The 27,253-nt window shown below is 52.6% G+C and overlaps 1 protein-coding gene across 1 annotated transcript in view; it reads left to right on the forward strand.

Moving 5' to 3' along the window:
- Pax8 (paired box 8) overlaps positions 1-27,253 on the forward strand; it is a 72,351-nt gene that overhangs the window by 12,536 nt on the left and 32,562 nt on the right. The window contains exons 2-3 of the mRNA XM_071601260.1: positions 6,121-6,272; positions 6,649-6,757. Of these exons, the coding sequence (XP_071457361.1) occupies positions 6,121-6,272; positions 6,649-6,757 (261 nt within the window). The remainder of the gene's footprint in view (positions 1-6,120; positions 6,273-6,648; positions 6,758-27,253) is intronic.

Genomic DNA, 27,253 nt, shown 5'->3' on the forward strand with positions numbered 1-27,253 from the left:
ACAAGACCTGTCAACTTGCTCCATGACACAGGAGTCTTATTTTGGTCACCACTGTATTCCCAAGTCCTACTTAAGAGCCCAGCCTTAGTAGATGCTCAGTTATCAGTTGCACAGCTAAATACATAAAAAGGGAGAGTAGGTGGGGGGAAAAAAAAGCAAAGCTTTACTGGTGAGATGACCCTGCCATTCATCATCCCTCACTTTTCCCTATTAACAGTTTCCAGATCCTTTCACTCCATCCTGCTCACTCATTTGTACTAAGTATGACAGGTTGGAGAAACAGAGTGGATTAGTGACTTCCCTAAGGTCACACAGCTCTAGCCAGGGCTGGATCGCAAATCCAGGTCTCACAGATGTATGAGCCCAGGTACTTTCTATTCCCAACTCCCTGGGCTCAAGAATGCAGCATCCTGACATCTTCTGGTGGCTGCTTTCACTTTCAGTCATTAGCACTGGTTAAGCACTCACTGTGTCCCAAGCACCTTGTCTGACTTAATCATCATGATATCATCCAAGAAAAGCACCATCCTGAGTCTCACACTTCAGACCTGAGCAGTTAAACTCAGAGAAGTTGACAGTCATGACTTCTACACTTTCTAGACAAGATGGAAAGGCAAGTGCCAGCATCCAGTGGGAACAGACCCATCTCCCAAGACCCTGGTCCCTCTCCGTTGGAGTGAGGCAGCGGGAAGGGATTTCACTTGGAATAAAGAAATCTCACAGCCGACGGGATGGAAATGTGGAGCCAAAGGAAGCACCAGGACCAGCACTGCCCTGGGACAAGCTTCTCAACACCTGGGGGCCCTGGAAGGGGCAGAGACACTTCTAGTTTATTTTCTAGCTGATCCAGTAGCATCCTTAGAGCTACTGCGGGTGTCTGCCCTGGGACAGCCCCTGGCACAGTGAGACTACGGGGGGCCATCGGAGGGTGGGCCTGAGGTCAGATCCTGATTCTACTGCTCACAGTTGAGTCATCCAGAGCGACCACGATGCCCCGGTCCCCAAACCTGGCCTCCCTGGTGGGAAAGACAGGGACGCTCGCAGCACTCCACTCCCAGCATTTGGTGATACTTAGGAACAGTGGTGGCTGCTGTCATTACAAGGGCTGCTTAGCCGTTCCTCAAGAGGGTGGGGTGCGGGCCGCAGAACAGCAGAGCTAGCCACTGGGCACAGAGAGAAAAATGGGGGTCCGGAGCCCTAAGCCTCAAGGCTGGTCCTCCAAACACAGGGAAGGCAGAGGCTGCACAATGCACAGCCTGGTGCACAAGGTGGAATGGCAGGAGACCCCATGTGCCAGTGAGCCATGGCCCCCAGGGGAGGGGACAAGGCACCAAGATGGCTCTGCTCAGTCCGTGCCAGGAGCAGAGAAGTCTGTGACAAAGGCAGGTTTAATCCACTGGGTCTCCATGCCTCAGCCTCTTCCCCTTCCCTCGGCCTCCCTCCCCCAACCTCCAGGGCCTCTGGTCCTTTCTCCAGGACCCTGGCACTGCCAGGGGATGGGGAGGGGACTCCCTACTCCGTGGTTTGTGCCCAAAGCAGAAACCTCGTCATTCCAGGGCCACAGAGCACACAGCCAGCCCGGAGTCTGGTGAAGTGCTGGGCCTGGGTGTTTTTCCTGGGTGCTTCCCCACGTGCCCTGGCACCAACAAGAGAGGATTCCTGTCCCCTGACTCCCGCTGCTCTGGGCTGGTCCACAGAGGCCTGAGGGAGGGGAGGGCATTCCTGTTCAGTGAGCTCTCTGCCCTCCTGTGGCAGGGAAGGTTTCTGGCCACGGGGGTCTGACCTCACCCTGGCCACTCCCTAGGTTCCAGAATCTTCTTTACTAATAGAAGGGGTGTACGTGCAAGGGGGAGGAGCTAGGCTGGGGTGAGCAGAATTTCTGGTCCCTAAGGCAAGGCCTGGGGTCACCAGTCGTCACCAGCACTCACTTGGCCATCAAGTCGGCCACCTCCCACGGGGAGACCCTGGCCATATTAGCATCCTTGGGCTTCAGCTTTCTCATCTGCCAAACAGCCTGCAAACAGGGTCTAGTTGACTACTCATAGCTATTTAAGAAGCACTTTTACTAGAACAGAAAAGGGACCTATGGTGTCCCCCTCTAGACATTGTTCCAGCTCCTCTGCTGTCACCTTCCTTTCTGCTCCCCCAGGAAGGTTTTCCTCCCCTGCCCTGGAAGCACCAATTTTCCCTCCAGCAGCCCAGGCAGCCGCTGCCAAGGGGCTAGAGGGTGGGCAAAGAGCCCAAGAGACACGTGCATAGGTCATATCTGCAGCCCTACCCGACTGGATAAGGGCCAAGGGTGGCTTTTTCCAAACTGCCTTCTCTAACCAGTGCCCCTTTCCTTCTACCTGCCAGGATCTGTGTTTCTATTTCTGTGTGTTGGAAGCCTGGAGGGGTAGGGGACACAGAGTAATTAATGATTGATTCTCAGGCACAGCCACCTGCAGGCCCCTGGACAGACTGTCAGCCATTTCCTGAGAGTGGGGACAGGGTGGAAATCCCTTAGGGCTGTGGCGAGCACTTCCGCCTTCTGCAGAATTGGGACGCTCCTTCTGCCACCAGCAGCTCCCCTGATTGGGGGTCCAAGGACACCCCACCCTACTGCAACCCCCACACCCAGCCTTGTGCCCATACTCCTTCCCTGGCCCTCCCCTTTCCAAGGACTCTCTAGCAGAGGCTCAGGGAGTTTTCAGAGAACTTGCCATGCTTCAGGGAAAGGATTAAAGGAACTGAGTTGTACAGCAAAACGTTCGAGAAGTTTTAACTCTGCCCTGCTTGGAGTATTGTTGTCTAATAATAATTAACTTTTGTACAGAGCTGTAGTTTTCAAAGGGCTCCACATCCAGAGCACTATTCATCTCACAACAAAGCCGTGAGGTAGTTCCCACCCTCCCCAGCCCCACCTGCACCCACAGGTGCAGAAGAGGACATTGAGGCCCAGAGAGAAGGAGTGGCTCTGTTTCACAGTCAGGGCAGGAACGCTGGCCTTCTGACTCGGAGTAAAGAGCTGCCAAATTCTCCCTAAATGACACACCTCAGTCCCAGGACGGGTTCACGTAGGGAAGGCAGCATAGCAGGTAAGAAGGAGGGATCCTTGCAGGTCTCCTCCAAGGCTGGAGTGAGAAAGTCCATGCAGGTCAAAGGGGACGAGGTGACCCCAGGATTCCTCCCCCAGTTACCGGGAAGTGAGGTGGAGAAGCCCAGGACTGCTGGAGTAGAAGAGGCCCAGTCAGCAGGCGACCCCACCTGCACCCTCACCTTCTATTCTGTTGAAACTGACCCCAAAGTTCCCCCTCCCCAGTTGTGATCAGCTATTATAACCAGCTCAACCTGGTTTGCCCAGGAGAGCCCCAGTTTTAGCACTGAAAATCTCACATCTAGTGAAGGCCCTTGGTTTCATCTAGGCAAATCAGAGAGAGTTTACCATTGTACCACAGGGCAGTGACTTCCAGCTGAACCCTGGGAAGAAAGGCCATTTTTTTTTGGATCAACAAATTTTACAATTTAAAAATCCACAGAATGTTATGCAAACTCAAACATTCACCGGGGTTAGGCAGTTACCTGGGATTCTCAGAAAGATAAATCCAAAAGAATATTCATCTTCACAAAGACACACTCAGATCTGTGACCAGATTATTCTGGCAAGCCAGAGTTATTCTTTTTTTTCTCTTCTCTACTTCTGCATTTTAACATTAACAACAAATTAAATTTTCTCAGAAAAACACTGAGTTAAAAAAAAAATATTGCAACTGGCTTTAAACCACAGGTCACCAATTGATCATTTTGGCAGGAAGTCATTATGGGCATGGAGTCTGGGAGGAGGAGGAGGTGTTACTTTCAAAAAGTGAATTCTCCATTTCCCTTTGAACAGAGAGTCAGATGCAAATGTATTTTGAAATTTCCAATCAAGTCTTGAGAAGGCAGACTTGAGATTTTTTTAAACGTTCAAAGACAAACTCTGGTTAAAGACAATTTAAAAATATATATGTATTTCAAACCCTTCATTTTTGTAGGGAGGGGACTGGTGCCGGAGAGACAGAGTTGGGGTACCCAGTTGATGACACTCTGGCCTGGGTCCCAGGGGATCAGTACGTACTAGAGAGCCCAGACCTGATTTCTAACTGTACTCAGGACACACAGCCAGTTGTGTTTGCCTCTGCATCAGGGATCACTGTGTTCCTACTGCTCATGGGTTCTGGGTCCTCTCTGCCGACTGTCCTTCCTGATCATCTACAAGGACAGATGGGGTATGTGTGGGGTAAATGCAAGGCACGTGGGCGTGCTTTTCTTTGAGGACTAGATCTGCACAGTTGCAAGTTAAGTTTTCATTAAAGTGATTTTGTAAAACGAGTTCACCAATGGGACAGGAATGTTTTGATCATAACTTGCTGGGTTTGTCCTTTGAAAACTTTTGCCCCAAAGCAGAGGGAGGCAGGGGACTTGTTTTGCTGGAAATGAAAGAGCATTGGCAGAAGGGATGCCTGAGCCGAGACTAGGCACCTTCTAGTCCTTCGCTTGGTGGAACCACCAAGGTCTTCAGAACTGTCTGGACGAGGGCCTGTGAGACTCTCCCTTGGGTACTGCCACCCTAGTGGGGAGAGAGCTCCGGTAATGGTGACCAGAGTCTCCACTGGGCCTCCATCTCCTCTGGCTCCCCTCCAGTGACCCAGCAGGGATCCACATGGTAAGCCAGCCCACGGGGTCCGCGGGGCCTACACCGAGATTCATCTTCAATCTTTCTCTCCAAGGGGTCTGACCAGAGAGGTCGAGAATCCTAACCTTCAAAAGCCACCGAGAATTTTAAAGAACAATTCGGGAGAAACATTTAAAATAAAAAAGCACAGATTACGTTCACTGGGAGCCCTTTACAAAGGTGAAGGATCTCATTTAGAGACACACACATTCTTTTTCTTTTCACAAAATAAATTTATCCTAAACCAAGAAATGAGAAAGCCTAGGTAGGAGGAAGTAGTGGATTACTTTTTTTTTTTTAATTAAGAAAACTTGTGAGTGTTCACACACACAGGCCCCACACATACAGAGACACCCCCTACACCCCTCAGTTTCTCTCCCCTTCACTCCCTTCCACCTCCCCCAGCATCTTATCCTCCATACCCCAGAGCAGTTCCTCGAGGCAGCATGGCTCCTCCACACCCACAGGGCTGTCCTACAGCTGTGATCCCGGTCCAGAGATCCCTGCTAAAAGCAGGGAGTGCCCAGCCAGCCCTGCTGGCCTGAGGGTGCTCCAGGACACTTGTCCTGCATACTCACAACTTTCCATGGACCCTGACTCCCTAAGAGAGAAGAACTACAAAGAAACAGGGGGCAGCTCTTGCCATTACTAAGCACCTCTCTTCCTCCCAAAGGACCCCTCCTCATCTACATCCAGACCCCCACATTGCAGAGGCTGTTGAGTCCTGCAACCAAGGACCTCGGTCAGCTCAGTCCTGCCCCTTCTAAGGCCCTTCCAGGAGGAGGTGAAATCTAGGCCCTCACTGTTCTTTCTCTAAACTCTTTCCCCAAGTTCAAAATCCTCATCCATCGAAAAAAGGGGACAGGAGGTGTGCATGTGTTCAGGAAAAGAAAGGAGTTCCCTGGCATGGGTAATGGGACCATTCCTTAACTTCCCAAAGACAGGGTGTGGATCCTGCCTGTGTGGCCCATAGGGGATGGCTTCAGGACTGTTCAGGAGTCTGACCTGGAAAAGGTGCATACCAGGATGGGAAGGTGGGACCTTCTTGCCTATGGCCCTGTGAACAGGTTTCTAGGGAAAGAACTGGGCATGGAAAAAGTTCCCTCCAGACAAGGAAAGAAAGGAAGGACTGCTTCCCAGTGAACAGACTTGGGGGCGGGGGAGGGCCATAGGGTGTCACAGCTAGACCATGCCTCTGCCTCTGGTAGTCAGCGACCTGGGAGGCCCCAGAGGCCCTCACCCTAAGGCGCGAGGCCTCCATCTCCTACTCCTCCAGCATTTCCAGGCCTGCCGACTTGGGACTCAGCTGCCTGGCCCTCTTCCCTCCGCTGGAAACAGAAGCTCCAGCGAACGTTTCTAACTCCTGAGTCCACTCAGCCATGTCCCCCTTGCAAAATCCTCCCCTTCCCGCACCCCCCTGCACCCAGCCAGCCAATCCGCGGCCTGCAAGCCTCGCCAGACCCATCTCCCAGGGCCTCGGCGGGATAAAACCGGTTGGCGATGCCGGGTGGATGGGAACAAACTTCAAAACGAGGAGAGACACCGGGCCCAGGGCACCCTCGGGGGGCGGACCCAGGCAGTGAGGGCCTGTGGCCAGCTGGCCAGGTATGTCGCTCAGAGGTTATGTGAGGGCTGGCTGGGAGAGAGTGGGGATGCGTGAAAGGAGAGGGCCCCAGGCCAACTAACAGCCCTTTCCGTCTCAAGTTAAACGGGATAGGACTGGGGCAGTGTGGGGAGAGGGTACCGAGGCTGGAATTGGGACTTCTTCGGGCATCTACAAACCCGCATCTTCCGGACAGGCATTTAGCTAGGCCAGGCTGAGGTGGGCTCCACTTCGTCCCCAAATCCTCTGACTCCTGGCACTCTAAGAAAGTCTAAGGTCCAGGGCCTGGGGAGGGGGGTGTTCTAAGCTTAAGGGCATGGAATCTTAAGTCCCTTCCCCTGGGTCTGTGCAGGGCAGCGGCTTGGCGGCGGGCGCGGCTGGGACCAGCGTGAAGGAAGCCCCGAGTGTTCGGCAGGCTGCGAGCGACTCCCTGGCCATGCCTCACAACTCCATCAGATCCGGTAAGGACGCGGCGCGGCTAGGACCCCAGAGCCCCCCGCGCCGCCGTGCGTCCGTGCGTGCGCTCGGGTCGGTGGGGCTCGGCAGCTTACGCTTGGGGCTTGCGGGACCCACCTGCGTGGGGACGCGGCTGGGGACGCCTCGGGCCTGGCTTACCGCTGGGGCCGCCTCACTGTTCTCGGGTCCCCTTTGGCCGGACTGAGCCGCCCTCCCCAGGCCTTGGTTTCCGCGGACAACACAGAGCGGTGAGGGGTTCTCTAGGGGGTCACGAGGGTTGTCCTTTGCGTCTCACGACCGTCTTGCATGGCCCACTAGGGTGGACCTCCTGCATGTTCTGAGGCCCTGATCCCCGCGGGTGCTGGACTTGAAGCTCCTAGCCCCCGACCTCTAATCCCTTCTCTCCGGGTGCTCTCAGTCCTTGGCCCATGACTCCCCTCGCAGGATCAGGGGGTCCTTGGCATCTCTCAAGCCAAAGGGAAAGGAGACTGTGGCCGGAGGCCTGGAGCTGGTGGCGCACTCTGGAGCTCTGGGATGCTTTCCTGCCCTGCACGTAGCAGGCGGGGACCGGCGCGCGGGGCATTCGCTTGTTCGGACTAGGCTGCCCGCGGGTCTGAACCCCTGCGCCCGGAACCAGGGCCTTCAGAAGCGCTCGAGCTCCCTAGCCACGGTGCCTGCTCTCCCCGTTCTGGGCCGGGGCCGGGCGGGCGGGGTCTGTATCTGGCATGAGCCCCAGGGTCGGGGCTGTTGGGCGCGATGGGCATGGCCACCCAGACGCGCAGCCAGTGCAGACAGCGGGCGAAGGCGCGGCTGGACCCTCAGTGATGGATGGAGCCGGGCCAGCGGCGGGGAAGGCGATTTATGGGGCCAGGGCGCATCGCTATCGATTTGGGCCGGCGAAGTGAGAGGAAATCAATATTTCAGATGAATTCTCTGCGAATATGAAGTCCCGCTCGGCAAACGGGACATTTGTTATAATAAGGAGGGTCAGAAAGCGCGCCGCGCGCGGCTGAGATCTCTATTTAGCAGCGAGCGCCGCGGGACCCGGCTGTGCCGCACAGTCGCCGGTCTCAGGGCAGAGGCTCCGCGAGGAGGGGAGCCAGCAACCCCTGAGGCGCCCAAAGGTTTTTCACCCGGGTTCGCTCCGAAAAGGCAGACGAGTCAGCAGGATGCTCCTTCCCTGTCCCCTACTTCCTTTAGAAAGTGTGGCCCGACATCACGGCCGCCCCCTGCGGACGCGGGGCCGCTTTTGGGACCTGGGGTACCGACCTGACTGCCGATCCCGGGCGCCGCAGGTTTGGCAAGGCCGGGAGCCGGGCGGAACTGCCTGGCACCCCTTATCGGTCTGCTCCGGGGAGCCAAGCGCTCTCCTAGACCACTTTCTAAGGCCCATTAGTCTTTAGTCAAACCCGGGTACTGGGCGACGACGCCTCCCCCTTGGAATCTGGACGATGCTGGAAGGCCAAGCGCGCGGTACCGGGTGCCGGATCGATCCGAAGCCTGGTTGATCCTCGCCACTCGCTCGCCTTCGGGGTTCGGCCTTTCCCCTCGACCTTCCCCTGACCTTTCGGGCCGTGATGAGAGGAATGAGTACTCTGGATCTCGAATCTACCGGGCTGCTCGAGACCCTTCCCCTGTGACCCTTGCCAGAGAAATAACCCGATGTCACAAGCCCTGGGGCTGGCTTATTGTTTTTCCCTTCCTGCTTAATTTTCATTTTGTAGGCTCTCATTAGAATAAATGGGAACAAAAGAAGGAAAAACAAAAGGCACCATTTACTTTTACTTCATTTGTGATCAATAAAGCCGAGTCCCCAAAATGGACACTGCTTTCTCATAAGCTCAGATGCAAATTGCCTTTGCGTTTAGAGGAGGAGCTGTCTGCCCCTGACCTGGCCAGGTATTTTTCTCTTGGGGAGTCAAAGGGGCTTCTCCTAGCCACTTTCCAAAACAAATAAAAGAAGAAAAGCTATGAGGGAGAGAGAACAGAACTTTCTCCATTAATTTAATGCTAGAAGGAGAAGGAGAAGAAGAAAATCGACCAAAAACTGTCAAATGGTTCAAGGTTGTCCCCTCTGTTTCCTGAAGCTTCTCCGAAAACCTGAGCCCAAGACTTTCCTTCTTTCTGATCAGTTTACTTGACATTGTCCCAAATAGAGCTAAATTCATAAACTGATCCCGCTTGCTTTTATAAGTCCATCCTCTCTTAAGTTCCAGCAGCTTCCTAAATTCCCCTCAGGCACCTCCATTTGTGACTTCCTGGAGACTTTCCGTTTAAAATTTCCCCGGAGTAGACTGGGCGGGAGCATCGGTTTGTTTGGCTTTTCGTGAGAGCGAGGCCGAGCGCACCCTTTCCATAATCCCAGACGCCCCGAAAAGTTTCCTGCGCGCTTCCGCTTCGCAGGTCCCCGCGACTCACTCTGTACTCATCCTTGGCTAATCTTGCTTTGCTGAGATCATAGTATCTTCTATGACTTTCTTCTAAAGGGATCCTGCCAGTGGATTATTTTACCGTGCGCAGGTCAACATCCGCCGGGATTTTTGTTGCATCAGGGAACAAGATCTTCTAGAGCAAAAACCTTTAAAAAAATATTCAAAGGCGCATAAGAAACAATAAAGGCCACATAGATATTAAAATGTAAATAATACCATATCAATGAGGTGGAGAGTTTAGTAAAAGCAAGCAAACTGTCATTAAAAGTTAGGTTTGAAATAACTTGTCCCAGTCCTCTCTTCCTTTCCCAGAAAATAGATCATTCAGGCCGTAAAATGAGAAGTCAGATCAAGAGGGACTGATGCCTCTAAATTCCCCCACGGAGATCCAAAGCCCTGGACCACCTTCTTGGCTTTAGAATGGGGGAAAGAAATGGAAATACATTTGGGGAGAATTTATTTTTTTCCTGGAGTTTCTTGCCTGGGTTGGAAAAAAGGTCTTGAGAGGAGAGACAGTGTGGAGGACATAGAGGTATTGGGGTTCCCCTATTCATCTTTGTTTCAAGATGGTCTGCCCTCCTACCCTCTTCAATTCAAGTTAATTAGGAGATAATTTAGCTACCTTGTGAATTAGTTTTAAGATAAGTATCTTTTCAAGCTCTGTCACTTTAATTGCCCCACTGATTGATAAGAAGTAATTATTTCTAATTGACACTTTTTTGATGTCTATTGGAAGCATTTATTTGGGACTTTTTTGGGGGGTGGAAGGGAAGTTAATTAATTTTATCAGTCTTCACCCAAAAGTTCTTTGCCTGATTTTCCTAAAAGAGGACAAAGAAAGTGAAGAAAACACAAAAAAATCAATCTCATGGGATTTTAATTACTAAGATATATTTTGGTTCAAAGGCAGACACATAGTACAATATATCAAAACTTTCTATTTACAGCTCCACGTCTCCGGTTTTAAGGAGGTGCACATTTCACGGGCATAGATGTTCCCACGGATAGATCCACAAGCCCTTTATGTGCCCACTTCATTTTGAAGCAGGTTTCTCTGCTTTGTAATTAATTTTTTTTGTGTGAAAAGCAAAATCAATAGAACTTGGTAGGCTCAGAAGAAATGAAATCATTTTTGTAAGAGCTAATTGTAGGAAAGATTTACCCATGATCATCCCCGTTCTGTAATTATTGATGGAGTTGGGTGTAAAGGTGAAACTTTACTTATGGTGTCATGCTGTCTCATACCTAAATCTTGGTGTAAACAGTTTAATCATTTACATCCTCCAGAACATTTTCCTGTTGGAGAGAGAGACAGGAAAGAATATAGAGAAAAAGAAGGATAGTGAAAGGGAGTCAATGGGGGAGGGGAGGAGAGAGAAGGAAGTGGCAGGGAGAAGAAAAGGAAGCACTTATTTCAGAAAGAAGGTTGCCAGGTGCACAGAACCGTTGTCATCAGTAGGAGAAGATTAAAATCCTGCTTCAAAACATATGCTTTTGAACACAAAATCTCTACCACAGCCCCTATGCCACCCCTAACCATCACTCCCAAACCCCACTTTTCTATGCATTAAAAAAAAAAGAGGAATCTTTGGAAGCCAGTTGATTAGGATATTGGGTGTTGGGCATCAAAGTTTTGACTTGGGGTCCATGGAAAAGAAAGAAAGAAAAAAAAAGTACACATCATGCTCTGAGAACTGATAAAAGGACTTGAGTGTTATTATTTTTATTTTATGATTAAAGCTTCAGTGATCCTCACCTCCAGTTACATGTGGAGTCTTTTCGTAGATAATGTGTGACTTACTGACATCAGGAAACATTCCTGCATTAATCCAAAGAGGAGGCACCCAGACTCCAGTGCCCTGAAAGGGGGGGAACACAATCTTGCAGATGAGATGCGCTCCTGTCAGGTTAATCTCAGCCAGTGCCTTTTTCAATCGTTTATGTATAAAATCTTGTCTCCTTTTAATGATGCTTCTCCCAGATTTTGTGGAGTTGAAAGAATGAGGAAACATCTTAAATGAAAAAGAAATTTAAGGCATACAAACAGCAGATAATATCGCATACCAACCTCACTATTAGTGAAACTGAAAAAAAATATATAAATAATGCAAAAAAAAAAATCGGCAAGGGAGAGTTTAGTAATGGAAAATTCCCCTGCAATTAAATGAAACAGTAATTTAGTGAAGATATGCCTGAATGAATTAGCATTTATTAATTGGTTCTCATAAAAACAATTGTGTGTGTGTGTGTGTGTGTGTGTGTGTCCAGGAGGGGAGTGGGGGAAGTATGTATTTTTCATAGGAAAAGTTTCTCAAATTTTTCTATCAAATGATGTCATTATCACATTCCATTTTGTGAAAAATCCCAATTCTCTCACTGCTCAGAGAGCTTGGGGGTGAAGGGAGGAGCCCCTTCCCCAGCAGAAGGAATGAAGCTGATCCCTCTCTTCTCTTGGTACATTTCTAAACACAAAACCCAACCCGTGGGGAACACGCTGGCAGCATGTCATGCTTAAGAACATCCAAACCGGATCCCCAAAAGACTCCCAGGCACCTCACTCTGGCTGGGAGGCACTTCTGACTGAGGCAGGGAAGGCTGCTTTGTGGTTCTGGTCCCCCCAGAGGGCAGGAGCATCCTCAGGCTCCGGCAGGAACTCCAGTTTGTAATCTCAGCGAGGCGCTTGCTAGGGTTGACTGGCGCATGGATGTGTTTACTCTCTCTCGCCACAGTTGGTCTGTCTTCAGCTCTCAGCATTTTAAAGCTGCTCTATTTATCAATCCAAGAGGTGCCGGGAGTTCTCAGTTGAGTTGAGCAGCTTTAAGCTCTGTGATTCCCAGTACAGAAGGAACCAAAAGATAAAAGAAGCAGTTTGAGTGGGGGGGGGGGGGTGAAGAAAGCAAGATTTGAAAGTGCAGGGGGCGAGCCTTGATTCAAGATCACAGATTATCTCTGCTTTTGTTTCAGTTGAGACTTGGGGCAAAGCTGAGGCGCTGCCCCCAGCGGCCCCACCCCCTTCAGAGATGAACCCCCTAGTGAAGTTCTGTGAAGGAAGGATTCTGTCTGAGTTCAAACTGGGACTCCTGAGCCAGGTTGTCTTGAGGAGGGAGCCAAAAGTTCTGCCTAGGAGAGGTGGGCAGTCATTACTGCCTCCAATGGGGTTTCTTAAGGGTCTAGATGATTTTCTTTGGGGGAGAAGTACAGAGAACTACAATCCAAGGGTCTCCTGGTTCCTACAGGCTCATGCTCCCAGGCCAATCCGAGTTCATCCAGTCGCCAGTCAGTGCCCTGGGATGAGGTCCCTTGAACCAGGGCAGGGTAGACAGAGGCATCCACCCTCTTTATTTATCTGTAGTAATAACACTTTAAAGCAAATCTTTGGGGGTCAATAATTATTTTCTCAGGTCCAGAGTTAGGCTGACAGGCCCATCTGGGCTGCCAAAAGCCCCTCCAGACTCGTCCCTTGGCCAGATGGGGACATGATGAGCAATTATCTCTTAGACAAGCCACTGGCCAGAAAAACCTTTGTTTTAAACCCATAATTCATGTCACTGAGTCTGGGCTAGACCTCAAGTGGGGGGGTCCTTCCCCAGGAATGGGCCTCAATGGGAACCAGTATCTCTTTTCCGAAGCATGTTCAAGACCAAGGGTCGGGAAGTTCAGGGGTCCCCCCAGGATACTTGGGTCCTTCTTCTGTGTTTACTCTTCATAGTTCCAAATGTCACATGAGATGCCAGATATTTCTGGGCTCAGCATAGCCAACTTCAGAGCCCTCCCGATCTGCCTGTTCTAACTTTTCTATCCCAAGAAAGGGAGCTGAGCACCCTGGCCTCAGTGAGCTTGCAACAGATGGAGGCTGTGGTCATGGCCACTGAGGACCATTCCAGGTGTGGCCTGTGCTGGCAGCAGACATGTTCACCATGCCCTCTATTCACACACCCTGTCAGGCAGCCGTGCTCCTGACAACCGATTAGGCTTGATGTTCAGAGAGGTCCACCTGCCTCCAGTGCTCTCTCCACCGGCCCCGCCCCTTCAGAGCCCTGCTTACCAGAGCTCCGTGCAGGGGTGAGCCGGGAGTGGACCATGCTTTCGACCTCACTGGAACCTCTGCCAGCACCTTCGGTAGGAGACCCTGTGCCTGTGCCAGCAGCGACCTCCAGGGCTTTCCTCTGTCAGATGCCTTTCTGGCAATTCCTTAAGGCATATTGCCTTTTCAGAATGGCTCTCAGTCATCCCGTCTGTGAAAGGGGAGAAGTGGTTGTGGCCTCTAAGCTGTCCTGGAAGTCTCTCTGAACAGGAAGGAGCAGACGGGCCACTGGAAAGGCAGCGGGAGGGCCTTCTCTTAGCAAATTGCCTCCAAGGCTACCATGTCTCCACTGGGACCAGAAAAAGAAGTCATCCTTGGGTCCCCAGCAGTGGAAGTTCTGAAGGAAACCTGATTTCCTCCCTTGGCATCTCAAAGCCAAGGGCCTCCCTTCCTGCTGCATTTCGGGGACTGAGGAGTTGCTGTGTTGGAAATAGACCCAGAGTTACCAGCACGACCTGCCTCTCCACCAGGAGCCAGTGCTCGGGCCCAGCCACAGACGGCACAGCCAGGCACGGGGCCGGCGCTGGGCAGCCTTTCTCCAAGTTCGGGTCCACTTCCTGGGCAGCCTCCTCAGGGCCCTTTCCCTCAAGAGTTCAAGGCCAAGACCTCTGCCCCTGTGCAGCTTCTGCAGAGATCCACTCTGTAGCCTTAGGTTGAAAGGGGTTTCGTTTCCCCGTTTTCCCCTGGACATAGCTGCCCAGGTCCCGGGCCCTGCGCAGTCCTCAGGGGAACGCCGCCTTTGGTTTAAGCCGAGTGACAGAAAAGAAAGAAGCTGTCCTGGCCTCCCTTTCTTCAGCTCTTTTCTTCCTCCTCCTTGCTCAGCCACCGTGGTCGCCGGTGCTGTCTTTTCCCTTGTGTTCCTAAGTGGCCTTGGCATGACCTGGGTAGTTAGTGCTAATTAGTCCACTGGGACAAATTGTCACTGTCAGACCAGCACAGCAGAAAGGTCCGGGAGCTGGCTGGTGATGCATCCGATGGGGAAATGGCTCCACCGTCTGCCATCGTTTGGGCAGCATCTGCGCGCACCCGGGCCATGTGTGTTGGGCTCTTGATCCTTTCAGGAGGACAGCAGAGCTTCGGTCCCGGGAATGAGCTCGGAGACCGCTGTGAGGTCTCAAGAGAGGGTGAGGGCTTTTGACATCACCATGAGCCGGCCTCCTGGTCCTGTTGGTCCTCCTCTGTTACTGACTGGACTTGCTGTCTTCTCCCTGTGTGACCTTATGCAGGTCAACTATCTCTTTGGGCTTGATTTCTTCACCTGTATTCAACACGGGGACGTTGCAGAGTTTCTAGGAAGTAATGCAAATAAAACCAGTGTCCTCACCTGGAGGCACATAGTGACCCCTTGAGGAAAGTTTTCTGCTTCCTAAGTGGTCACCAGGGAAGGTGGTCTCCTTGGAAGGTGGTCCCCAGGGAAGGTGGTCTCCAGGACATGCTCAACAAAGGTGACTCTAAACCCAACACTAAAATGTTGCATTTAGAATTTAGGAGAGAATTTCTAATATTCTACAGGTACCAGATAACAGGACCAGCAGGCAGGAGTGCTAGGGTTAAACAAGGGGACACGTGGTGGGCCAGCCAAGGTGCCTCGGCCACGGTCAGCTGTGACCACAGCCCCATCCAGAGGGGCTTATTTCATTTTATCAGGAAACCCAGTCACAGGGAAAGCACTGGGCTTTTGGCAGAAAGGGCTGACCATGAACTTTATGCTGGACTCCAGAATATCCTAGGAGCTTAGAAGAATCAGCCTTAAAGTAAAAAGCACTCCCCGCAGTTGGCAGAGGTGCTGTGTGCAAGAAGGCGGCCCCGAGCACTTGTCCTGACGCCCACCCTCTCTGCCTTACGCTTTCTGACTATGTAGCCATGATGCAGTTTCCCTAGGAGACGAACCCTGGTTGTCCCTCAGAAGTCTCTGAGTGGCTGGACACCAGCCCCTGGCTTGAGCTCTGCTTGGCTGCCTTACTGAACACTGAGATTCTTTCCTGAGCATCATCAAAACGGAGATGGTGGTAATAGGGGTGACTCTCTGGTACTTACTGGGACCCACTCAGTGATGAGCCATGTCTCTGAGATGAGAGAGAGGAGAGAAGTGACACTAGATGGAGCATCGTGGTGGGAAGTGACACCAGAGTCCAGCCAGGAGGCAGCGGTTAAGCTTTAACAGGCTTACAGAGTGCCACCCACCATGTGCAGGGACCTGCCTGCAGTGGAGGCATTCGTGGCCAGGGTAGTGGAGGCCCATAACTGGGCGTCCATCAGGCAGAAGTGAGAGCACCTACCTCCTTGGGTCAGGGTGCAGGAGTCTTGAGATTCTCTGTCATGGCTCCCGTGGGGCCCAGAGAGGGAACCCCCAGGTGAATCAACTTGGGAAGCACAAGGAAGGAACACCAAGGGGCACAAAGGTCATTTATCTTGAGCACAACCACGTCTTCCCCACTAGCAGATAAAACTAGTGGCCTTCTGGAGTCCTGTGAATCCCTGGAGCACTCTGGTCCAGAAGGGCAGCCTGTGTATGCTCAGCTGTCCCCTAATGGTCTACACTGGGCTCCATCTGGGGGCAGCAGCCAGTTCAGAGCAAAGCTGTTGGTGCTAGTGCCAGGGAGACGTTTTTGCCCACTTCTGCTAACTCAAAACACTCACCATGCACTTCCCATGCTAACCTGTGCCTCCACAGGACCCTGCCTCCCAGCCCTCTCCCCCACAGTGAAACGGCTGTGGTCTGAGGCTCCCTTCCTCGGGGCTTGGCTGGGTCCTATCAGCTGGAAAGTGTCCATTGCCCAGGGACATCTGAGGCCCAGGGGTGCACCGTGCCCCCGTCCACGCCACTCTTCGTCCCCACCTCCCTGGCGGTCACTCTCTGTACCGTGCAATGTGACACAATGGTGCACACACCCCGGTTGCTTGCAGACTAGTTTTTCTGTGCTCCTCCCAGTTCCCACGTAGACGGTGCCCAAGGAGGCCAAGGAACCTGTCTTTCCTCTTTGGTGGAAGAGGAAGGGAAAGATTCAGAGGCTGGCCATAGGGATCACACATGGCTGGCTCTGAGCCCCCTACTCACCCCTCACGCTGGCCGGCCTGGAGCCCTTTGCTCTGTGTCTAGGGTACTCATTCTTCCTGTTCAGAAGGCTGCCTCCAGGTGGGCTGGCGTCACACTGGTCAAGCAAGGCTTGGCACGTCCCAGCCCTCCTCAGGCACCCAGCTCCACCGCCACTGACCCCTAAAGCCTCCAGGGGCCCTTGCACTGTGTCTGCAGGCCGCCACGCCATGCTTAGCGACTCTCACCTTTTAGACTTGAGCTTGTTGGATGTGCACCTGTAGCTTGCGTCCCCGCACACCCCGGGAACTCCATGAGGCTGTGTCACATCAAATAGTTCATCTGGCCTAGAGGTGGTCAAGGCCAGAGGGGACTCAGGGATGAGACTATTGTCACATTGTACTGAGGAGGAAACTGAGGGCCAGAGAGACCCCCCTTAGGGCAGAGCAGGGACTCCCTCCCAGAACCAGGTCTCTCTCTGTGACCCTGTAGTGCCTCCAAGAGCCTGGCAAAGGTAGAATGAGGGCTGACCAAAGCCAAGGGAGTCCTGGCTGTGGCCTGTTCTGAGTGAGCAGGACCTGGGAGGATGAAAAGAAAGGGTCTCCCTCACCAGTGGATGGAGACTGGAGGACGAACACACACACACACACACACACACACGCACACACACGCACACACACAACACGTCTCAGGCTCCTGCAGGGCAGGGTTGGCCTCGAGAGAGCCTGCCTCCTTAAAATTTGCAGCTTGGGTTTCTGGCTGTCTTCATTCCAGACCTGCATACATGACACACACAGCACTGTTGCACAGATGCACACGTACAATACACACACACTGCTCACCTGCACACACCTTAAACATAATGAACCATGTGTGTGCGTGCACATCGAACACTGTCCTAGGCCCAGGGGTGATAAACTGAAACGAAGGCCCGAGAAGCCCCTACTCTCATAGACGCCCAGACACTCAGCTCTGAAATCACGGGTGCAACTGAAGAGTTCCAGCTGAACCTGCAGTTGCTAGGAGGAAGAGGTGGTAGATGTGGTAGGGCAAGTGGGAGTCCCCTAGACACGAGGTGACTGACCTGTGACCTCCCTGGTCTTGCAACCTATGGTGCAAGGTCTGAATAAAGGAGCTCCAGTGTCCAGCCTTGCCCGTCATGCCCACCATGCCTGCTCTGCAGATCCAGTCCCTCGTTGATGTTTTGGACACAGGTGGTCACTGAGGCCCTGTTCAGACCTTTGGGTTCAGCGTTCTGGTTTTCAGATTAGGTTCAAGGACAGTCAGTCATTGGGCAGCATCAGCCCCTACCATTACTCTGGGGTGCGTGCTGGTTCTTCCTCCTGGGTGGACAGTGGCAATAGCAGCAGGACCCATCCTCTCCAGAATTTGGCCTCTCAGGTCCCCTGAGGATGGACATCAAGGATGGGTGGCTGAGGGCTGTCTTGAGCAGGCTCTTCTGCTCAGGCCATGAGAATGTCCTCTCTAACATCTGCCTCACCCAGAATTCCCAGAAGCTCCACGCCAGGGGGACCCTCAGCTTTTGCCCCACAGCCTAACAAGCAGCACGCCCCAGCTCACACACTAAAATCTGAAGAAGAAACATAGAAGCCAACCATAGCTGCAGATTGTCCCAACACTTGCATGAACGTGTTCACAGCTATTGCACCAATATGCTGTCATCCTGGACCTCTTGCACATCCGAGCAGTCAGGGTCAGTGGAACTTCCATAAACCACTGATTCTCTCCCAGGGTGAGCAGACATACCCATAGATAAAACCTAAAACACTAGCAGGAAAAAGTACTTTTATGGATAAAATACCTTCAAGTTCAAGGTGCACATTTTTCTATTTAGGAGCCACTACCCCATCTTCCCCTTAGGATCTGGGATCTGATTGATTAGCACATTACGGTTTTGCCATGTTGAGCTCCCTGTTCTGTAACACTCTGTGCAGAACACAGACCTTCCAGGTGCCCCATGTCCTGACCGGTGTCGGAATAGTGGTGTCAGCTTGAGGCTGGATTTGTCTGATGGCCACATAGTGATCGTGGCCCCTGATTATGTGAAATGCCGAGCTGGACCTGCCTCTCTCCCTCAGAAGGAATCCCCAGGATACCTTCACTCACCTTTGCTTTTCCTAACCAAGGCCCCCTTCATTCCAGGCACATGGTAGAGCAGGTGTGCCATGATCTTTTAAGGAACTCAGGTGCTTTGCTGGAGCACAGTCCATCTCAGAGTGCCCTGTGCAAATTCTCACCTTGACCCCTACCATCTCATTTACTCTATTCTTATGACACCCTCTCACCCAACTATGCATCCCCTGGCTGGGAAAACCCTGAGTTCTAACTCGGAATTGCTTCAAAGAGTGTAATTACTTGACCATTCAATTCAGTAAGTAAATGTCTACTGGGCCCCTCCGTGGGGCAGGCGTGGCATTGGGCTTTGGGGTTACAGAGCTCAAGATCCATGGCCTCTGTCTTCATGTTGACATTCAAAAGAGAGAAAAGCAAACTGGACTTTTAGCCACAGTTGGAGAGAGAGCAGAAAGGCCTCAGTCTAGACAGATTAAAAATGCTGAGCAAGGGTGGAGGGAAGCACTGGGCTGGGAGCCATCCCGTGGGACCCCAGCAGAGATGCATGTGCCCTTGGGAAGGACAGCACTGGGGAGGTGGGCGGGGTCCAGACCTGCTGCCGGGGCCCTTTACAAGAGAAGCCAGTCCTTGGTGTTGACTCTAAGCTGCTGTTAGAAAGTCTCAGGCCTTTCACTGACTTGTACTTGGAACTTCCATCCTGGCTTGACCTAAGGCTTTGGGGGTTGGAATTTTCATATTCTTTTTAGCTCTCTGCCAGAGCCACCTACCTCCTGGCTGTGCCCCCTGGGCTTGATAATGTTTTTTATTAAGTAGAACAGCTGTGGCAATAATCTGTGATAGCTAGATTATTCACATCATCAAAATGTTCCAGTTTCTGTCCTCTCCTGGCCCTGTTCCAGAGAAACTTCGCCTGGTGATTTTCCAAAATCATCTTAGATTCCTGTTTACACTTCCTCTTAATCCAATCATTAACAAACATTTGGGGGCCTACTGCTGGTGTCCAATCTGACTAGACTATCCCACCTCCCTGACCCCATTTCCCACCATTTCTGTGTGCAGACCCAGGTTCCAGCCAACTGGTCCTTGTTTCCAAAACACTCCCACCACTGGGACTTTGCCCATCGAATGCCGGCAGCCTGCAAATGCTGATCATGCTCCACCTCTCCACCCTCAGCCCCCCTCAACCTTCAGTGGCCATCCCGTCTGACTTGCTATTCCCTGGCACTCAGTACCTGTAACAAACCAAGCTTGTCACTCGGCTTTTTCCAGTGACATCCTACCTCTAAGCCTAGATAGAACAACTTGTTCAGACCCAGCACCTTACACGAAATCCAATCTCGAGTGAGGACTATGAATGTCTGTGTTGATAATTTTCACCTAATTCTCTAATAACGAGTTTTATTGTTTTACTGGTTGACCTAATTTGCACATTTGAGTTTTGTCTATAGTTTTCTCCATGTGAAGCGCACCTGATCCTTTCCTGTGATCTTGCTGTAATTACTCTTCTAGTTTCTTTACCATGAATGAAGAGCAGGGGGGCTGAGGAAATGAGGAACACGGCTCTTTAGAGACGATGAGACAGCCATCAGGGCTGGAGCTGCCCCACCACGTCCCCTCCCTGGTCCTGGGGCATCTTTCTGGCGCACGAGCCAGGTGGCACACAAGCCTCAATGCAGGGTAGCCAGGTGAGGCAGCAGCGTCCCACAGAAGCTGCACACGCACAGATTTGTGCAGCTGACCCTGTAGGGCACCTGCCTGGTGGACCCGGGCATCAACCTGGCAAGGTAGTTAGATAGACTTCAGGTGAGAGCACCTGCGAGGACCGAGGGTTGCAAGGTTCTTGTAAGTACCGAGTCGAGTAGGGCTAAGACTCCAACCATGTTCCGTGCATAGTAGACAAATACTCGGTACTTACAAAATATCTGTTATGTGGAGGAACCTCCTTTCCTCCTCTGTCTCTTCCTCCCCTCTCTTCTTTGTTTTTCTTGGCTATAGAGAAGGGTTTTTTGTTTTTTTTTTCAATTTCACCTCTAATCTAGCATCAGAAACCCCTAATGCCTGTTAGTAAATGTAAGACCCTGGAAATCTGCATCCTTCACAAGCTCCTGTGGATGCTTTTGCAGGCTCTGTGATTTGAATATCTGGATTTGGATACGGTTTGTCCACCCAAGGTTCATGTGAACATAAGGGCGTTGAGAGTTGGTAGAAACTGTAAGAGGTGGGGCCCTGTCATGGGAGAGGTTGGTCCTCCCGGGAACAGATTAGTTCCGTTGAGAGTGGTTTCTGATGAAGTGAGACCCAGGATTTTGTGGGTTGATACAGCATGAGCACCTCAGCAGAGATGGGAAGCCTGACTGTGGACTTTTCAGTCTCCAAAACCTTGAGTCAAAATAAGCCTCTATTCCTGATTAGGTGCCCAGTTCTGAGTATTTTGTTTTAGTGACACCGAACAGACTTAGAAAAATCAACTTTTGAGAAACTGATCTAGAATCAGAGGCCCAGTGGAGGCCAGCTGGAGGCCTGTCCCCTGTGGAGACTCCCATGAAAGTTCACTAAGTACACAGCCCTTCTCCTTGGATAATGTCTCCTGCTTCCAGAGACTTCCATCTGGTCAAGGGCAGGTGCAGATCTACCTGAGTGTAACCTTAGATTTGCTTCTAACTGGCTGTGCACAGCCTACTTACCCCTCCAAGATGCTGCTCTTGTCTATGAAGTGGGGCTCCCAGGGCCACCTCCCTTGTGGGCTGTTGTGACTCCCAGCCCTGCTGCAACCAAGGCCCCATGAAGGTTGCTAAATTGGACTAAACAGGAACCGCTTCCCCAACAGCATGTTGACGAGGCCTGTGGACCTGCGGCCAGTGAAGAGCCCCCCTGCAGACTGGACCAAGGTGGGAAAAGTCTGAAGAGAAGGAGAGCCTGGGTGTCCTGGCAGCCTGGGGGAACCCAGCCCAGCAGGCCAAGGGTGATGGCCGCCTTCCTGGGGGCTTTGTTAGCTGGCTCATTGACATTCTTCCATTAAAGAAGAAGTTGGCCATGTGATGGAAGGGTCAAGAATGGAGACTGGGATGGTGGCTCCGTGGGGAGGTCGTGATGTCAAGAGAAGCAGGTGCCCTGAAGGAGGGTGAGATGTGAGGCAACCTTCAGGCCCTTCCTTCTCACTAACCTGGTGGCTGGGGAGCCACATGGGGGAAGGGTGGGAGGCCAAATACCCTGGAAAGACGTCCCCTGGGCTTCCCGTGCTCGCTGTGGCCAGTGCAGGTTGAAAACGGGTCCATCTCTGCATTGGTTGGCTAGGGCTGCCGTGACCTAGTACCACCAACTGGGGACTTTAAGCAATAGCAATTCATTGTCCCATAGCTCTGGAGGCCAGAAGTGTCCAGTCCAGGTGTCAGCATGAGGAGCTTCTGAGAGCTGTGGCGGGGGAATTGGCTCCTTGTCCCTCCCCCAGCTTCCAGGGGTGGTCTGTGGTGTCCGCTGGCTCCTGGGAACATGATTGCAGTCTCCTCCCTGTCTTGCTGTCGCTGGGTCCACTTCCTCCTTTTGATAGGAGCATGGTCACGCTGGATCAGGGCCCATCCTAATGGCCTCGTCCTAACGCCATCATCGGCTAAGACCCTGTTTCCAAAAAGTCCACATTCTGAGGTTGGGAACTACACTAGGAATGGGAGGGGACACAAATCGATGATAACAGTCAGAGTGTGGCATGTCATTGGCTCAGCCCCCACCGGGCCCTCAGCTGCTCTGGGTCCTGGTTTGGGACTGGCAGAAAGAGGACGGGAAGCCAGTACCTGTCCTCCAGAACCTTCCCTGTTGCCCCCACAGAGGAGAGGATTCTACCTCACAAACCCAGAACCCCAGTGAGAGCCTCAAGTGTGGGTTCCATGCTTAAGAAGGTAAAAATGACGAGCAATCACACTGACAAAGAACCCGCGGTGGCCTTGGTTCAGAGCACAGCCCACTCCCTCTTGCCATCCCTCCCTCTACTGCCAAGATGGCCCCAGCCAAGATGGCCCTACAGGCCTCCTGCGGTGGCAGAATGGACACGGGCCCAGGTCAGAAGACATAAGGTCTGTCCTGGCTCTGCCAGGAAGTGGACCTGTGGCCTGAGATGGACAGGTCAGCTTCTTTTCCCGCTGGGGACTTTCTGAGAAGTGTGCTGTGTAGTCACTGTGCACGTGACTGCGTGCTTCTCTTGACTTCACTCCTGGATTGTCTGCTGGCCACGGCAGCCCAGGGGGCCCACCATGGGGGCCTTCCCTTGTCTTCTTACGGTAGGGCCACTTCTCTACCAGGGCCACTTCTGGTAGTCTGCTACTTGGGGCACCTGCACGACATGTCCCCACAGAGCACGTCCTGCACCCCTTCTTGGGGGGGGTGTGGCCTCTGTTCCCAAGCCTGAGGGCAGTCCTGGAGTTGTCAGTATTAGGACGGGTGGGATCTACTGCCCTGTGGAAGTGAGGCGCCACCAGCATGGTCACAGGTGACAGGGCCGGCCAAACCAGGCCTCCCAATTCTCAGCACCCGGGTTCCTCCCTGAGCGCGCAGCCTCAGGTGTGTCTGTCCCTTCCCATTCCTCCTGAGCCAGGAGTGTGGCTTTGGAGTGGGAGACCCTGTTCGCTATGGTGCCAGGTTCTGGGGAGACTGTCAACAGGCTTGGAAAGCACAGATGTAGTTTAGTCTCAGATCTGACTTAGGGTGTTGCTCAAAAAGCTGTCCATGCGTCGGCCCCCCGCAGGCGGGTGACCTGAACCTAGTGGTGCACGGGAACAGATCTCTCTCACGCACACGCAGCTGGTCACACACACGCATGCACTTGCTGTCTCTCTCAGGCTGAGCCCGCTGTCCCTCCTCCCTGAGCTGGTCACTTCTCTGGTCCTAGTGACACTTCAGAAGCCAAGAGCCCTGGAGGGAGAGCACAGCTCACGTTATTCAGTTCCACCCTCTTGAAAAGGCAGTGTCTGTGTCCCCTTGTCTCTGCTTCCTGTGACGTCACAACTCCCCCACTCCTCCCACCTCTCAGCCACCACAGGCACCCCAGCTACAAATGGCATTTCCTTCTCATCCCCTCTCCCCTTTCTTCCCTCCCTGTCCCTCTTCTCTCCACTCTGGTGTTCTCTTGTCCCCACTAGGCCCTCTTCTACCAGCTCTGGTCTCCCTCCTTGTCCCCCTCTGGGTGACGTTTAAAGCCGTGCTCACTACACCACATTTATAGCATGGGACCTCTGAGCTAGCAGTTCACAGGGTCATGTGACCCTAGTTGTTCATGATAGCATACATCATGGGGACCTGGATGGTCCACTGACCCCCCACAGGGTCACACTCTCACTCCCAGCCCGCGGGGTGGTACTCCTCAGGGCTTGGGAAAACAGGAGATAGCACAGGAACGGATTGGACATGTCGAGGTTCCCAATGTCAAGGTCATTAGCCTGTAAGACAAGTGTCTCAAGGGCCAGGACTATCTTCCACTCTGAAACCATCTCCCTGCCACCTCACACACCTACTGGCATATTATCAGAGCGGGTGCAGCGTCCTAGCCACAGGCCACTGTGGGTCAGGGGCACACAGCACAGTGATGTGCATGGACGCTGGTGTGAAAGTGTGTGTCCAGCAGGTGTCCCCGCTCGATCTGAGCACAGCGCCCAGGCCTGGCTGTGCAACCAGAGGATCCCCGCAGCCAAGGGGCAATGCCAGGAGTCTGCAGGCCTCCAGGAAGCTCAGTGAGAAGAAGTCAGAAAATGACCTCCAGTAAATCTCCAAGGAACCTCTGCCAACCAGCTCATGGTTAATTCATTAATTAATAATTTCATTGCCTAACTATCGACATCTACTGAGTGGATATAAACTGGACGCTCACCAGAGGAACTTTTTAAAACTACAGGTTTGGTGACATCACTCCAAAAGGCTGGGTCAACTGACCCAAGGGGAAGTTCCTGAGCTCCGCCGGCCCTTCCAGTGGGCAGCAGGAGAAGTGGTGGTCTGCGCCCTGTGAGTTGAGCCGCACCAGGCAGTAAGGTGTGGCCTGTCCAGATCAGACCTGAATAAGAGACACAGGCAGAGGGCCATGGGTGGCCCTCCTCAGGAAGGGGAGCGAGTGTGTCTCCAGCTTGGGAGAAAGTATCCAGGCTTAGCCACAAAGAAAAAATGGCCCATCTGTTGTTTGGCCCACCATTAAGGATTTAAGAGAGCCGCAGAAATCCTTGGGAGATCCCAAAGGCCAGCCTGCCCAGGGACCCCTCCTGGACTCTGAGCAGCCTCTGGGTGCCCCATGTACCTCCAGCTCTTTGGCTCCTGTATGCCTAAGGCTTGCAAAATGGCTTCCTCCGGAGCAGGCCGGGCTGCAGGTCCAGCACTGCTTCTCGTGGGGATCTTAGAGGGCTGGTGACTTTTGCAGCAGCTACATCTCTGGAAACCCACACACTGGGGTCCTTCCTGGGAGGGAGGTGACAGGGTTAATCCCAGGGCTGTGGGAGGCAGAGAGAAAGGCCTTGAAACCACCCAGTGAAGCCAACCAGATTAATAGAGGAAGAGAGAGGGGGGTAGACCATTAGGAAGACAAAGAGAAAATCATGCTGGAGCAATAGAAAGGGAAATCTAATATCAACTAGGGAAAAATAAATGGAGATTAGGGCAAACAAATTAGCTTTAATGGGTTCAATGCTAATACAAGAATAACAGAGGAGCTGTGGATGCCTTTGAGGGGAAGATGGGATAAAGAACCTGAGCAGCCATGCAGGCAATCAAGATTCTGCAGGGAAGGGGTGGCCAACCTGCCAAGGGAGGGAGGGGCCAGACTCAGGGCGAATGGGCAGGGAGAGGGGGGGCGGGGGGGGGCTCTGCCATCTTTGATGGGGAGGGGCTGAGATCTGGTGAGAATGGGGAGGAGGCAAGCAGCTTGGGTGGGAATACAGGGAAGTAAAGCAACTGGAAGAGACCCAGGACAGAGGCATTAGAGCCCAGAGCAGGAAGGCGTGGGAAGGAAGGAAGTGGAGAGGGACGTGAACAAAGGGAGTGGAGGAGAATAACCCAACAGGGAAGAGTGGGACTCAGGTTCACTCTCTAACTAGGGAAAGTCAAAAAGGGACTGCTGCCAGTGGTGGGTGCCAAGAGGGGGCAAGGAGGGGCCAGGTGGTGGGACCATCTGGGATGGCCTCTTGAGAGCTCAGGCCTGGGGCTGAGTTCTGGCCCTTGGTCAAATTCCATGACCTCTCTGCTCCTCCTCCTCTGGTCTATAAAGAGGGGATGCTGGTCTTCCTGTCTCCCAGGTCTTCCTGCCATGAGAACTTACCAGAAGGCCAAATTTATGGCTCTCCACTGGGCTCAGGTATGGACACCCCCCACGATGCTGCCCAGGATTGTTACTAAGCATTGGCTAACTGGGGACAGGGGCTGAATACAGCCCTTCCTCTTCCCCCTTCCTCCTCCTCCTTTTAGGTCCAATATGTGTGTAATACCAGCCAACTTTAGTTCTTTCCCAGTCACAGCTGAATCCAAGGGAAATTTTTGGATCCATCCTTGGTCTCCTTCCTCTGCCCCCACCCACAGCCCCCTTTCTCCATCAGAGAGGAAATAGGGAAAGAGTCTTCCCGTCTCAGCTACCCTCTGAGATGATCCAAAGCAGGGACATCCCAGGAAATCAAACTTCTTATCCTTTAGGGGACTCTGAGATTTGCCTGAGCTTAAGCTGTAGGAGCCTCAGAGCAGGTTGGTCTTTGTGGCTGCAGTAAGTGGCACTGGGGCCTGCCAGAGGGAAAGAGCCCCCCAGACGGGGAGAAGGCATTAGCAAGAACACGCAGGAGTTCAATGAATAACCACCCAGTCATGCGTTGCAGGAGGGGAAAGGAGGAGCTGGCATTATTTCCTGCCCCTTAAGGCATCCAGAACTCTGCCTTGTCTCATCACTGAGGATTTTGGAAAAGGGAGAACAGAAAACAAGAAGAGGGGCCAATGGGGTGGGAGACTCTGTCACTTGCAAAGACACAAACAATTAATTTGAAACCGCTACAGAAAGAACTTTCCATGAAACCCTAACCTCCAAGAGGGTGGAGACCCGAATATCTTGATCTGTGTATCATGCTGCAGCACGGCCTGGCACGGAACCAGGATGATCAAGGTGGTCACGGTGACGGTGACACTGTGGAGGGCCCACCCAGGCCAGGCCCAGTGCCTAGTCCCATACATGCACTGCGCTCACCCAGCACACCTAGGGGCAGAGTCAATGCAGGAGCAGCCCGTGCCAAGATCCAAGTAGCGATGGAGCAGGGCTTCCCAACTCTGCCTACACAGCTTCGGAGAAGGGAAATAAGTGGCTGTATGAGCCCTGCCCACGCATCCAGGCAGGGGGACAAGTTTGAAAGCTGCCTATCAGTTTGGACTTCTGTGAGGGAAAGGGCCACCTGGCAGGTGGTGGAAGGCCGGAGACTATGGAAGGACTTCCTCCTTCAAGGGGTTTGCATCAGCTGGTCCAGCCCTTCCAGGGCCAGCCTCCCACGTCCCCTCAGAGGTCCAAGCCCCAGCTCTGTGGCACTCCCTCCAAGATCTCCATTCCCATAACTCTAGCTCTGCCCTCTGCTTCCTGCAGCCCTGGGGCAGTGGCTTGCGCACCCCGTGTTCAGCATGCTTGGGCCAGAGAAGTGCTGGACTTCGGACTCCTTGGGGATCTTGTAATGTTTTTGCATATACTTACTGAGATAGCTTATTTGTTTGCATGTATTTATGGAGATAAATGACACTCACTGATGTTCCATATACACCTTATGCACATATCCTGAAGGTTATTTTATGCCATATTTTTATGCACCTGTGTTGTGACTGCCACCTTTCACAGAGACCAGGACTGGAACTTTTCATTTGTGGTATC

This window comes from Marmota flaviventris, chromosome 14, assembly GCF_047511675.1.
Source record: "Marmota flaviventris isolate mMarFla1 chromosome 14, mMarFla1.hap1, whole genome shotgun sequence".
NCBI classification, from domain to species: domain Eukaryota; kingdom Metazoa; phylum Chordata; class Mammalia; order Rodentia; family Sciuridae; genus Marmota; species Marmota flaviventris.